Source organism: Festucalex cinctus, chromosome 12 (assembly GCF_051991245.1).
Source record: "Festucalex cinctus isolate MCC-2025b chromosome 12, RoL_Fcin_1.0, whole genome shotgun sequence".
Lineage (NCBI taxonomy): Eukaryota > Metazoa > Chordata > Actinopteri > Syngnathiformes > Syngnathidae > Festucalex > Festucalex cinctus.
In genome coordinates, this window is record NC_135422.1 from 19,422,688 (window position 1) to 19,437,742 (window position 15,055).

Consider the following 15,055-nt stretch of genomic DNA (forward strand, 5'->3'; position numbering starts at 1 on the left):
AATAAAAATGAATAAGCACTTTATTTACCTCCTTATTTCACATTTTCACTTGTTGCATAAGCACAAACATAGACAAAGTAACAGAACAATTCATGTTAAAACACTCTTCAAATATATATTCTTTTGTATTTAGAGCATGATTTACACCCCACCATTTTATTGCATGCACCAAGCATGTTATACATTTTTCTGTCCACATGATGGCGTAGTCGAGGAAATGAATCATCTTGAAGCCCCTACGTGTGTGTGAAGCATTTCACTGCAGGGCTTCATTGCTTTACGGGGCTTCATTTTGCCATCACTACATGCAACATGCAACATGCAACATGCAACATGCAACATGCAACATGCAACATGCAACATGCAACATGCAACATGCAACATGCAACATGCAACATGCAACATGCAACATGCAGACATTCAATGCTCCCACACCCGCGTGAAACAAACACCACTCCCTTATACCAACACTAATGAGACACTAACAGGACACACCTGGGAGACACAGCAGGGAGGGGGAACCAATCAGCAACACACTGTCAGGCCTGCGGGCCCAGCCCGCTGAGTGTGCGTGTGTCTTCCAGGTGTGGTGCATTGGAGTCAAGCAGCAGGTGTGTCCAATTTATCAGCAGCCTACTTAAGCCAGCCTCTGACTCCACCACACCGCCAGATCATCACAACTCCTGCTGTCATATGCTTCCGACCACGCTAAGATAGCTTACCTCATAGGCTGCCTCCGTGGCGCGGCTCTAGCATGGGCCACTGCGGAGTGGGACAAACAGTCCCCTGCTTGCACAACCTATTCCGCCTTTACGAAAGAAATGAGGAAGGTCTTCGACCACCCGGTCCGTGGGAGGGAGGCTGCAAGATGCCTCATGTTGCTATGACAGGGTGCTCGTAGCGTGGCAGAGTTCTCTGTTTCATTCCGGACTCTCGCCGCTGAGAGCAACTTCAATGATGAAGCGCTCCAGGAAGTCTTCCGGGGAGCATTAAATGAAAACATCAAGGACGAATTGGCCTCGAGGGATGATCCGAGCTGTCTCGACTCGCTCGTTGACTTGGCCATAAAGCTTGATTGTCGCCTCCGGGAGCGCAAAAGAGAGCGCCATGCCAAACCACAGACTCCGCCCATGTTCCCGCCCACTGCTGGGCCATCCATGTTTGATCCACCTCCAATGCCACCGGCTCCGGCTTCCGGTTCGGGCCCGTCCCCAGACACCAGTGTTCCTATGCAGCTGGGACGAGCTCGTCTGTCGGACTTGGAGAGGGCGCGCAGACGTTCATCTAACCTGTGCCTATACTGCGGAGCCAGCGGCCACTACATCGCTCAGTGCCCCTCCCGGCCAAAAGGACTGACTCACCAGTAATGGGGAACGTATTGGTGAGTCCCGTTATGAGTTCCCCTGCTTCTAACCGTTTTATGCTCTCTGCCACCCTCTGCTGGGGTAATATGTCTCTGCCTGTGTCAGCCCTTGTAGACTCCGGAGCCGATGAGAACCTAATTGATCACCGACTGGTGGAACAAATGGCTATAGACCTGCAAACCTTGACCACTCCTTTGGATGCCACAGCCCTAAACGGTGCACTGATCTCCCATGTCAGACAACAAACAGTACCAGTTGTACTCAAGCTCTCGAGTAATCACCAAGAGGTAATCAGTCTACATGTATTTGACTCCCTCCAAGTTCCCATAGTGTTGGGCATGCCATGGCTCAAGCTCCACAACCCACATATTGACTGGACAGTGCCCAACATCATTTCTTGGAGCAATTACTGCCATGGAAATTGCTTGCTGTCTGCTGTTGTGCCACCCAGTGGCCAAAACCAACAAGAACCACCCGACCTGTCCTGCGTCCCTGCTGATTATCACGACCTTGCATTGGTCTTAAGCAAACACCATGCTTCTTCTCTGCCCCCTCACCGACCATACGACTGCGCTATCAACCTCCAGCCCGGAGCGCCACTTCCACGAAGCCGGCTTTACAACATTTCACGGCCGGAGAGAGAAGCAGCAGATTCCTATATCAACGAATCACTGGCAGCAGGTATTATCCGGCCTTCCTCGTCACCAGTGGGAGCTGGGTTTTTCTTTGTGGACAAAAAGGACAAGACGCTCCGCCCTTGTGTAGACTATCGTGGTCTGAATGACATCACCATAAAGAACAAATATCCCCTGCCCCTGATGGACTCCGCATTCTCACCTCTTCATGGAGCCACCATTTTTACCAAGTTGGACTTGCGCCAGGCCTACCATCTTGTCCGTATCCGGCAGGGCGACGAATGGAAGACAGCATTTAACACACAGAGGGCACTACGAATATCTGGTCATGCCTTTTGGCTTAACTAACGCCCCCGTTGTCTTCCAGGCCCTGGTCAATGATGTTCTGCGTGACTTGATTGGGAGGTTCGTCTTTGTATATCTTGACGACATCTTGATTTTCTCAAGTTCTGACTCCGAACATAAAAGACACGTACGCCAAGTTCTCCAGAGACTCCTTGAAAATAAGCTTTTTGTGAAAGCTGAAAAGTGTGACTTCCATGTAACCAAGACCACCTTTCTGGGCTATGTAATTGCTGAGGGACAGCTCCAAATGGACCCCGCTAAGACGACTGCAGTCACCAAATGGCCCAGACCCACATCCAGAAAGGAGCTGCAACGCTTCCTTGGTTTTGCCAACTTCTATCGCCGATTCATCAAGGACTACAGTCGCGCCGCAGCTCCTCTTACCGCCCTTACGTCCACAGTGGTGCTTTTCAAGTGGTCTGAGGAAGCTGACCTGGCCTTTAGCGAGCTCAAACGTATGTTCACCACTGCTCCTGTGCTTGTCCATCCAGATCCGCAGAGGCAATTCATAGTTGAGGTGGGGGTCGGAGCGGTTTTGTCCCAGCGGTCTCTGGAGGATGGTAAGGTCCACCCATGTGCTTTCTATTCCCGCAGGCTCTCTCCAGCCGAGAGGAACTATGGAATTGGTGACCGGGAACTCCTGGCGGTGAAGGCGGCATTGGAGGAATGGAGACACCTCCTGGAAGGGGCCGAGCAGCCATTTGTTGTATGGACAGACCACAAGAATCTGGAGTACATCCACTCTGCCAAGAGACTAAGCTCACGTCAAGCCAGGTGGGCCTTATTCTTTGATCGGTTCGCATTCACCCTGTCCTACCGCCCAGGGTCTCAGAATACAAAACCGGATGCCCTATCCCGCCAGTTTGCAGCAGAGGGCACCAGGTCAGATCCCGGCCCTATCCTGCCTTCCACCTGTTTTGTTGGGTCTGTCACTTTTGAAATTGAAGCCCTGGTGAGGAGGGCCCAGGTTGGACTGACTGTACCCCCCCGGGCTCCGCAGAACCGCCTGTTTGTCCCTGACCCTGTCCGTTCCCAGGTTCTACAGTGGGCCCACTCCTCGCGACTTACCTGCCACCCGGGAATCCGCAGGACGCTGGCCTTCCTCCGCCAAAATTTTTGGTGGCCCACGATGGAGGAGGACACCCGCTTGTTCATCTCGGCATGCACGGTATGTGCCCAGAACAAAACCTCATCCAAACCTAGCTCTGGCCTGCTCCGCCCGCTTCCTATTCCCAAACGCCCGTGGTCCCACATTGCCCTGGACTTTGTTACCGGATTTCCGCCGTCAAGAGGTAACACAGTAGTTCTCACCATTGTTGACAGGTTTTCCAAAGCAGCCCACTTTCTTGCTCTTCCCAAGCTCCCAACTGCCAAGGAAACCGCTGACCAGTTAGTCCAACATGTCTTCCGTCTACATGGCATCCCTTCAGACATTGTGTCGGACAGGGGGCCCCAGTTCACTTCACAGGTCTGGAGGGCCTTTTGTGCTGCATTGGCCTGAGCCTCTCGTCCGGTTACCATCCACAAACTAATGGTCAATGTGAACGTACCAATCAGCAACTGGAGACCACCCTCCGCTGCATCTCACAGTCCCATCCTGCTTCATGGAGCACTCAGCTCGCTTGGGTAGAGTACGCCCATAATTCCCTACCCAACGCCTCCTCAGGTATGTCCCCTTTTCAGTGTTCTCTGGGCTACCAACCACCACTGTTTCCCTCTCAGGTCCCTGACCTCTCCGTTCCATCTGTGCAAAGCCACATGCGCCTATGCTCCAGGGTCTGGAGGCAAGCCCGCTCCACCTTACTCCGGTCATCTGCCAGAACACAGGTACACGCCAACCGTCGCCGCATTCCTGCACCTTCCTATGCTGTCGGCCAGAAGGTGTGGCTAAGTACGAGGAACCTCCCGCTAAAGGCGGAATCCAAAGGGCTGTCCCCTCGTTTCATCGGCCCCTTTGAGATTGCGGCTGTGATCAATCCCTGTGCTGTGCGTCTCAAGATCCCGACCTCTCTCCGTGTTCACCCCACTTTTCATGTCTCTCTGATAAAACCTGTTTCATCTAGCCCTCTGTCCCCACCTGTGCCGCCACCGCCAGCTCCTCTCATAATTGATGGACATCCCGCCTACACGGTACGCCGCCTCGTGGACGTTCGTCGCCGCGGTCGCGGCCTCCAGTATTTAGTAGACTGGGAGGGTTACGGACCAGAGGAGCGCAGCTGGATCCCTGCTCGCCAGGTCCTGTGCAAGTTGCTGATCCGCGACTTCCATCGTGCCCATCCTGGTCGCCTGGGCCGTGCTGCACCTGGTGGTGCTCGTGGGGGAGGGGGTACTGTCAGGCCTGCGGGCCCAGCCCGCTGAGTGTGCGTGTGTCTTCCAGGTGTGGTGCATTGGAGTCAAGCAGCAGGTGTGTCCAATTTATCAGCAGCCTACTTAAGCCAGCCTCTGACTCCACCACACCGCCAGATCGTCACAACTCCTGAACGAGTTGGTACATCCAGCTAGACCTTGAAATCAACTTTTACTTACCTTTCCTGACTCGCATTTTTGTCCTCCTTTTCAGCCTGTCTTCCTGCCCGCAGACCCTGACCTTGACCCACGCCTCGCCAACCAGAACCAGCCCCCAGCACCCAACGGACTGCAACCACTTTCTGGCCGTCCACAATTGCAATAAAACTTTGTCAACTCATTCATTTTGTTTTTCTGCATTTGGGTCCCCACCCCGCACCGGAACCGTGACACACACACCAGGAAGGGAAGACACAAGCAGGTGGACAAGGTTAACCATAACGAGACTGGGGCAAAAGACAGGAACACCAGACAACCAACACTCACCAAAATAAAACAAAAACCCAACCCAAACAAAACCGAAACATGACAGTACCCCCCCCACCAAGGGACGGCTCCCAGACGTCCCAAACAAAACAAGCCAAAACGAGGAGGGCGGGGACGGGAACGGGAGCACAACACAGCCCTCAACTAGGATACGAATATAAGCCAACTAAGGGGTGAAAGACTGCCTTACAAAAGTCCATGAAATCCGCATCGGGGGGCGGCCCAGGTCAAGTTTCCAGTTTCCAGCTTCCATTATTGCAGGCTCAAGGGGCGGAAACAGGGGTGGCGTCGCCAAGGGCGGGTCCCCGCGGTGGGCCCTTCTCTTGCGCCGCCTGGCACTGGGTCCCGGATCGGCCGCCGTGACCGCGCTGCCCGGGGCGGACCCCAGGACTGGAGACTTTGACCCGGGCAGAGACGAGGAAGCTGGGGACTTGACCCGGGGCAGAGACAAGGAAGCTGGGGACTTGACCCGGGGCAGAGACGAGGAAGCTGGGGAAGGCGGCAACTCTGCCGTGACGAGGGGACCTGAGATGCCAATTGGCCGCAACAAGGAGACCTGAGATGCCAGGGGCTGCGTCGCCCCGGAGCAGAGAGGCCAGGGGCTGCGTCGGCCAGGGACAGAGAGGCCAGGGGCTGCGGCGGCAGCGGCACAGGCGATGCGGCGGCATATATATATATATATATATATATATGTAGCGAGCAGTGACGGGAGTCGGAGGCAGAGTGTTGAAGTCCGGAGCCAAAGACCGGCGGTTTATTGATATCAGCTTCTCATCGTTTAACAGCAACAACAACAACTCACTCTGCGCGAGGCTCACAGACCTACCAACATTTTGTTCTTTTATCCTTTCATCCTTTCATCCCAACAAACTCCCCCTTCGTCCCAACGTTCCGTGGGTGAATTATGTTCTAATCACTACATATATATATATATATATATTAGGGCTGTCAAACGATTACATTTTACATTTATTAATCAGATTAATCACATCTTAAAATTTTGATTAATCATGATTAATCAGCTATTTTTCTTATTTTATTTTTTTATATTACTTGCGTAATATAAAATACCGTATATTTTATATGTGTACATATATATATATATTATATATATATATATATATATAATATATATATATATATCCATTTTCTAGACCGCTTATTCCTCACAAAGGTCGCGGGGGGTGCTGGCGCCTATCTCAGCTGGCTCTGTATATATGTGTGTATATATATATATACACATACATACATATAACTATATATATATATAACTATATATATATATATAACTATATATATATATATAACTATATATATATATATATATAACTATATATATATAACTATATATATAACTATATCGATATATCTATATATAACTATATCTATATCTATCTATATCTATATATATATCTATATATCTATATATATATCTATATATATCTATATATCTATCTATATATATCTATCTATATATATATATATATATATATATATATATGAATATATGATGAAGATACAACCTACACCTCCTGCCGGTCCTGGCTGGTCTTCCTGCTGGTGTTCTCCTGGGGCTGACAAGAGCACTCCGAGTCGGTGAGGTGACAAGAAGAAGAGGAGAAAGTCCTCCTGATGATGATGAAGATGAAGGTACAGCCCTCTTCTTCCTCGTCCATGTGCCATCATCATCAGTGTGATAATCAAACACTTTTATGACATGTGTTATTTTATTTAACGTACAACTTCAACATATTTCATTCCAAATTAAAAGGAAAATATAGTGAGTGATCAAAACATTTCAAAAGAGGATGAATAAACAAAAATAGTTCTTGATTGGCGAACAACAAACAAGGAAAATTCCAACGGAATTCATCAATTAAGAATCCTTTGATCATGATAAATTTCAATAATACTAAAATGTGCAAAATAATTTCATGTGAATTCGAATGCGTTTGTGCTTTCTTTTAATTAGAAGTTAAAAAAAAAAAAAAAACGTAACCCCCCCCCCCCCAAAACGCAAACGATTAAACAGGATAATTTCAAAGAAAAACTTTTATTCTCTTGATTGTAATGAGTAAATAGTGAATAAAGTGTTTTCGTCAAGTACGCACGCACACGATCCAGAATGGTGACATCATATGAGACCACGCCCCGATCTATCGAGGTCGTGACCTGTAGTGTAAGTTGAAGGTTGAAAAGCAGATGCTGGCTAAGGTGGAAACTGCGGCATGCAGGTGACAGCAGCCTACATTACCCAGAATGCCTCCGCACACATCCTCACGACAGCCACCAGAGAGCGTTCTCTTCCTTGGTTAAAAAAAAAAAAACGTGACACAATGACGTTATCAATAGGCCAACCCACCACAGCTCCATAAGTGTGCTGTCATTGATGACATCCCCAACACTCATGTGGCCAGCTTGTCTCTTTGCTCCGCCTCCTCCTCCTCCATCTTCTTCTTCTTGTTCCGTCGCCTCAGGCAGCACCAAATCATCACCCCGGCAACAAGCGCCAGAACCACCAGAACCGCCGCCGCCCCCGCCAGGGCTGCTACCAGCTCCCCCGAGAAGGGCCCCGGCGCCTCGCTCTCCGTGGGCTCGCACTCCGTCTCGTCCTCGCCACACATGCACACGAAGGAGCCTGGCGTGTTGAGGCAGCGGCGGGGGCACCCGTGCGGACCCACGCACTCGTCCACGTCCACGCAGTCACCCACCGCGGGGTCCTTGCGGAAGCCGGTGCCGCACGGGCTGCACACGGAGCTCAAGTTGGCGGGGCCACCGCCGGCCAGACGCCACCCGGCCGCCAGGTCCCGGCAGTGCAGGTCCAGGCGGACTTTGGACCAGCAGTCCACTTGGACCCTGCTGCTGTTGTCTGGGTCCAGGGTGAGGAAACGAGCGCCGGCCACCACGGGGTGGGGACACGAGCCGGACTCAGATTCCGTACTAGCGTCGGAGCCTGCTTCGTCACGTCCAGACAGAGTAGATTCTGGTCCAGCAGGTTCAGGTGTTGGTAGGTCTGGTACTTCTGGTTTTTGCTCAGACAGTTTAGGTCCTGCTGGCTCAGGTCTAGGAAATCCTGGTTCTGCTGTTTTGGGTCCATCAGGTTCAGGTGTTGGTACTTCTGGTTTTTGGTCTGACAGTTTAGGTCCTGCCGGTCCAGGTCTAGGAAGAACTGGTTCGGCTGTTTTGGGTCCAGCAGGTTCAGGTGTTGGTACTTCTGGTTTTTGCTCAGACAAGTTAGGTCCTGCCGGTTCAGGTCTAGGAAACTCTGGTTCTGCTGTTTTGGGTCCAGCAGGTTGTACAGATTGTGGTCCAGCAGGCTCAGTCGTGCCAAGTTCGGGTTCAGCAAGTCCTCCATGGTGTGACTCCAGGTTGCATATGAAGTGGTTACTGGTCTTGCAGCTGAGTGGTACCAGTCCCCAGCGGGAGACTGTAGACCCATCCAACTGGGTGAGGAGTCCCGCGCAGAGAACTGAGGTGCAGGTCTGTTCCGGCTCGTGGGCCCAGTGGGCATCTGTGGCGTCCTCGCCCCCATCGGTCCACTTGAAGCCTTTGAGGGACAACGAGGGGACCACGCACTGGTTCTTGGCCTTCTTCAGCCCCACCCAGAAGGTGAGTGAGCCAGTGTACGGTGAGCCGGCAATCAGACTTAGGATTCGGGGAAGCTCCTCGGGTCCGGCAAAGGAGGCTAAACCGTGGGGGTGACACGCCTCCTGCGCACGCTCAAAGGGGAGCAACAAGTGACGTAGCTCATAGCGCGAATTGGCGGTGGTGGACAGCGACGTCAGGGTGAGTGCGAGAACCGACATCTGGAGAAAGGCAGGATGGGGCGGCGGCATCATGGCTGACTCCGCCTACGGGCTGAGGAGGGACAAAACAAGTTGGCACAAATATAGATTCAAAATGGATTGAGCACAATGTGAAATCTTTATGAGTAGCAACAGTCCCCAGAGGCCCCAAGCAAGAAGGGATTGGGGGCACCCGGCGGACAGTGTATCATTTATAATTGCATATCTTTAATTAACAATCAACATTAATTGTGCTTCATTTAAGTGACTTGTTTTGTTTAAAAAAAAAAAAAGTAAATAAAATAAAATTAACACCTTATTATTGTATAGTAAGGCGTTTTTTGTTTTTTTTAACTACCATGTATAGTAAGGCTTTTTTTTTTTAAACTACACTTTATAGTAAGACGGGTTTTTTTAACTACCATGTATAGTAAGGCATTTTTTTTTTAAATTTAACTACTATGTATAGTAAGGCGTTTTTTTTAACTACCATTTATAGTAAGACTTTTTTGTTCAACTACCATTTATAGTAAGGCTTTTTTTTTTTATTTAACTACCATGTATAGTAAGTTTTTTTTTATTTAACTACCATGTATAGTAAGTTTTTTTTTTTTAACTACCATGTATAATAAGGCGTTTTTTTTAAACTACCATTTATAGTAAGACTTTTTTTTAACTACCATGTATAGTAATGCCAATGTCAGACTACGCGATTTTTTTGTCTTACACGACAGTTGCGCTGTCACATTACCCGACAAATTCGCTGTGTCGTGGACGGGGCTTGTAGTCACACTACACGTCTGAACGCGACAAGACACCAGCCGGTCATCGTGTGTTGTCTTGCCAAGAGAGACGCGTCAGCCACTGTTTGTCGGGGAGGTGGGACAAAAAAAAAAAAAAAAAAAAAAAAAAAAAGGACAAGGCAAGGACAGGGAGCGTTTGCGTGAATGGATTTGTTTTAGTACGGTGCATTGGATAGTGCGCCACTCACTCCGGGGGGTGGGGGGGGGGAACTTTCAAGTGAGAGCGGATGACTGCGAGGCCTGGCCCGACTATATGAAAATGTGATCGATCGTCACTAAATATGTGCCCATCCCTACTCATATGCCCAAATCTCATTAGAGCAACATGCAGTCACAATATATTTTGGTCCTCTATTCATGTCGCTGTTGCCTGACGGGTTGCACGGATGCGTGCGCACTCCATGCAGCCCCCAGCGCTGCAGCGGGGTCTTTTTTTTTCCCCTCGAGATGCACCTGCCTGGCCCCATCCCATGAAATATCCAGGGGATAAATAAATAAATACATAAACGAATAAATAAACAAATGTTAATAAAATAAAATAAAAATGCTAATAAAAAGAGTTATAAAATGCTGTTCAGTGTGTGATTGATGTTTCGCTCCCTCTCGCTATTGGTCAATGCTGTGGAACCAAACGGACGACGACGTAGGTATGTCACATTATGCGTCAAGACGAGCAAAGATTCTAACATGCTAGACTTTCGTCGTGATGGTCGTGAACCGTCCCGGACAACAGGCGACCAGTCGTTGAACGTGTCACATTACACGGGCGAGGCTAGGTCAAGACAACCCAAAATCGTTTACGACATGCCCCGTTTGTCCGCGACACGTCGGTCGGGCTGAAATCGGGCTGTTTTCGTGTAGTCTGACATCGGCATTAGAATTTTTGCTCGTCTTGACGCATAATGTGACATACCTACGTCGTCATCCATTTGGTTCCACAGCATTGATCAATAGCGAGAAGGAGCGAAACGTCAGTCACACACTGAACAGCACTTTATAGCTCTTTTTATTTATGTATACATTTGTTTATTTATTCGTTTATGTATTTATTTATTTATCCCCTGGATATTTCATGGGATTGGGCCAGTTAGGTGCATCTCGAGGGGAAAAAAAAAAAAAGTGCCCCGCTGCAGCGCTGCGGGCTGCATGGAGAGCGCACGCATCCGTGCAACCCGTCAGGCAACGGCGGCGTGAATAGAGGACCAAAATATATTGTGACTGTTGCTCTAATAATTTCAGATATTTGGCATATGAGTAGGGATGGGCACATATTTAGTGAAAATCGATCACATTTTCATATAGTCGGGCCAGGCCTCGCAGTCATCCGCTCTCACTTGAAAGTTTCCCCCCCCTCGGAGTGAGTGGCGTACTATCCAATGCACCGTACTAAAACAAATCAAATATGAATAAATGAAGCAGTAAAAAATACTCAATATAATATTTCAGTGTTTGATAAAATAATAAAACAAGATGTTATCCCGTAAATTAATTAACAAAATCAGCTATAATTATCCCGGCGCATATAGGCCTAAATAAATTAAAATACAGTGTTGGCTACTAAATTATATTTTAAACACTATTGCGGAGCAGGGAGCGCAAGCAATGCACTTACATTACAATGCGTGCTCCATTCACGCAAACACTCCCTGTCCTTGCCTCTTTTTTTTTTTTTTTTTTTTTGTCGTCCCACCTCCCCGACAAACAGTGGCTGACGCGTCTCTCTTGGCAAGACAACACACGATGATCGGCTGGTGTTTTGTCGCGTTCAGACGTGTAGTGTGACTACACGCCCCGTCCACGACACGGAGCGAATTTGTCGGGTAATGTGACAGCGCAACTGTCGTCTAAGACAAAAAAATCGCGTCGTCTGACATTGGCATAATGCCGATGTCAGACTACACGAAAACAGCCCGATTTCAACCCGACCGACGTGTCGCGGACAAACGGGGCATGTCGTAAACGATTTTGGGTTGTCTTGACGTAGCGTCGCCCGTGTAATGTGACACGTTCAACGACTGGTCGCGGGTTGTCCAGGACGGTTCACGACCAACACGACGAAAGTAGAATTTTTGCTCGTCTTGAGGCATAATGTGACATAACTCCGACGTCGTCCATTTGGTTCCACAGCATTGACCAATAGCGAGAGGGAGCGAAACACACTGAACAGCACTTTATAGCTCTTTTTATTTATGTATAAATTTGTTTATTTATTCGTTTATGTATTCATTTATTTATCCCCTGGATATTTCATGGGATGGGGCCAGACAGGTGCATCTCGAGGAAAAAAAAAAAAAAAAAAGCGCCCCGCTGCAGCGCTGCGGCTGCATGGAGAGCGCACGCATCCGTGCAGCCCGTCAGGCAACGGCGACGTGATAGAGGACCAAAATATATTGTGACTGTTGTTCTAATAATTTCAGAAATTTGGGCATATGAGATGGGCACATATTTAGTGAGGATCGATCACATTTTCATATAGTCGGGCCAGGCCTCGCCGCCTTAACTGTTCCCCCCTCAGAGTGAGTGGCGTACTATCTAATGCACCGTACTAAAACAAGTTAAATATGAATAAATGAAGCAGTAAAAAACACTCAAACAATATAATATTTCAGTGTTTGATAAAATAATAAAACAAGATGTCATCCCGCAAATTAATTAACAAAATCAGCTGTAATTACCCCGACGCATATAGGCCTAAATAAATTAAAATACAGTGTTGGCTACTAAATCATATTTTTAAACACTATTGCGGAGCAGGGAACGCAAGCAATGCGCTCACATCACACTTGTCCCATGCGTGCTCCATTCACGCAAACACTCCCTGTCCTTGCCTCTTTTTTTTTTTTTTTTGTCCCACCTCCCCGACAAACAGTGGCCGACACGTCTCTCTTGGCAAGACAACACACGATGATCGGCTGGTGTCTTGTCGCGTTCAGACGTGTAGTGTGTCCACGACACGGAGCGAATTTGTCGGATAATGTGACAGCGCAACTGTCGTCTAAGACAAAAAAATCGTGTAGTCTGACATTGGCATAAGGCGTGTTTTTTTTCCTTCAAAAATGTGCAGATATAGGGTTTTTTTTTTAACAACCGTACTATACACCTCACTACATATTATAGTAAGGCGCTTTAAAATAAAAATAAATAAATAAATAAATAAATAAATAAAAATAAATAAATAAAAAAAGACCATTTATAGCAGTGTTTCCTAATTCTGGTCCTCAGGCCCCCCCAGCCAGCCTGTTTTCCATGTCTTCCAATTGTTCGCTATAAGGCTTCTCCAGAGCTGGCTGATTAGCTGTCATTGGAATCAGCTGCATTGCGAATTTGGAGACATGAAAAACAGGCTGGCTAGGGGACCCGAGGACCGGAATTGAGAAACACTGATTTATAGTAAGGTGTTCCCAAAACAAACAAACAAAAAAAAAAAAAAGGAAAAAACAAATGCAACGCTTTTGAGGAATAAGCGGTTAAGAAAATGGATGGATGGATAATAGTAAGGTGTTTTGTTTTGTTTGTTTTTTTAACAACTATAGCACAGGTGTCAAGACTGGACTTTTGACACCACTTCTATACATGGTCTTAAAAAAAAAAAGTAAATAAAAGAATAAAAGCTTTACTATAAATAATCATTTTAACTTACTATACATCATTAAAAAAAAAAAAACTTACTATGCAGCCATTTACATGCTCGTTTTATTTTTGAGAAAAAACCTGCCAGTTTATTTTTTTACTTATTTTACTATAATTAAATAAAATTAAAAAATATATACAAAAAAAATACTAGACTTTACTAATATTCATAAGCATTAAAAATTTATCAGCCTTACTTTTTTTTTTTTAAATAAAACAAAAAACACCTGACTCACAGAATTTGAGACTCAATTGTTATTTTTGCACTGCTAATGTGAACGTTATGATCGATGTGTCAAAATCTGTTGAAGCATTTGCCTGCCTTGCCTGATGTCAGAAGCGACACCTCTGATGTGCCTTCGCCACTCCGGATCTTATCACAACTGTTAGTATGTTAACACTTGAGCTCTTTCAAAACGCGCACACAAATTAGCATCAAAAGCTAATGATGTCATGTTATCATTTACAATTTGATTGCGAGCGCTTCGTTCAACAAATACGTGTGCACAGTTTGACCTGGAATTGGTTCAAACTGATTTGAAAAACAAACAAAAAAATCTTACCTCAAAACGTCTTCTTTTCCCTTTCTTGTGTGGCTACCAACTTGTCCCTCACTGGACCGGCGACCTCGCCCTCAGCACCAAACGCAACCAAAAATCTGCCCGCCCCTCCTGGACCGCCTCCCGCCTCCCACTGACCCCACTTCCTGCCTGGACAGGAAGTGTGTGGTGTCTTGATACAGACAGTCGCCTTCCCCAAATCACTTTTTTGCATCTTGGGGGGGGGGTTTGAGGGTTCTGCGGACACACACACACGCAGAGCAACAGGAAGGATGCAGCTCATGTCGCTCTTGTCTAATTGATCTTAATGACTTGGGAGGAAATAGTTGAGTCTCTGACAGGAAGTGATTCACCGACAATCTACCGGCTCGTCTAATTGTTGTCACGGCAACGCAGAGGCTTTCCTGTTTGGCGGAGGAAGCGTTTAAAGAATGGCAGGAAGCCCAAGGTCACGTTAGCGTGTTGTCATGGTAACATTGCAGATTTTATTTTGACGGGCTGACGTGTTTTTTTTGTGCACGTCTTCCTGCGTCATCTCAACTATTTACTTGCTACACATTTTTTTTGTGTCTACCCAGCTTGGCCTGCGTCAAGAAACACTTAATTCTATTCATTACTACTGTGTTGATTGATGTTTTAAATTTGACCAATTAGAATCCCCAGCAACCCTTGTGTGGAATAAGCGGTTCGGTAAACGGATAGTTGGATAAGCTATCTAGCTACACTAGATCAATGTTTGCCAATTTCTATTGCCACTAGATTTGTAACCAGTGTGACCCTTAGAGGTAATTGTTGTTGGGGGGAAATCTATGAACAATGGTCCTGAAAGACCATAAAAACAAAGTCCAGGAAGGTCAATAAAGACCTATAAAAGTTCCATGCAGGTCTATGAGGGTACCTGAAGGAGCGTGAAGTTCTTAATAAAAAAATAAATAAATAAAAAATAAATAAAAAGTATAGTGTTCCCTCGTTTATCGCGGCTGTTATGTTCCAAAAACTACCCGCAATATTGGAAACCCGTGATAATTAAAAAAAATAAATAAAAAAATTCCATCAATTATATATATTTATTTCTTTTAATATTTTTTTTTTTGTTTTGGT

The 15,055-nt window shown here is 47.0% G+C and overlaps 1 protein-coding gene across 1 annotated transcript; it reads right to left on the minus strand.

Annotated features, from left to right (window-relative positions):
- Nucleotides 1–7,210: 7,210 nt before the first annotated feature.
- clec14a (C-type lectin domain containing 14A) lies at nt 7,211–14,957 on the minus strand. Its single transcript, XM_077539914.1, has 2 exons — nt 13,958–14,957; nt 7,211–9,034 (listed from the first exon to the last, which is right to left on the minus strand). Exon 2 carries the CDS (start codon nt 9,013–9,015, stop codon nt 7,582–7,584), a length of 1,434 nt encoding a protein of 477 aa, XP_077396040.1. The 5' UTR covers nt 9,016–9,034; nt 13,958–14,957; the 3' UTR covers nt 7,211–7,581.
- Between the last annotated feature and the right edge of the window lie 98 nt (nt 14,958–15,055).

Coding starts and splice junctions, on each gene's coding strand:
- clec14a (XM_077539914.1), bottom strand. CDS start 9,015: ATGATGCCGCCGCCCCATCCTGCCTTTCTCCAGATGTCGGTTCTCGCA.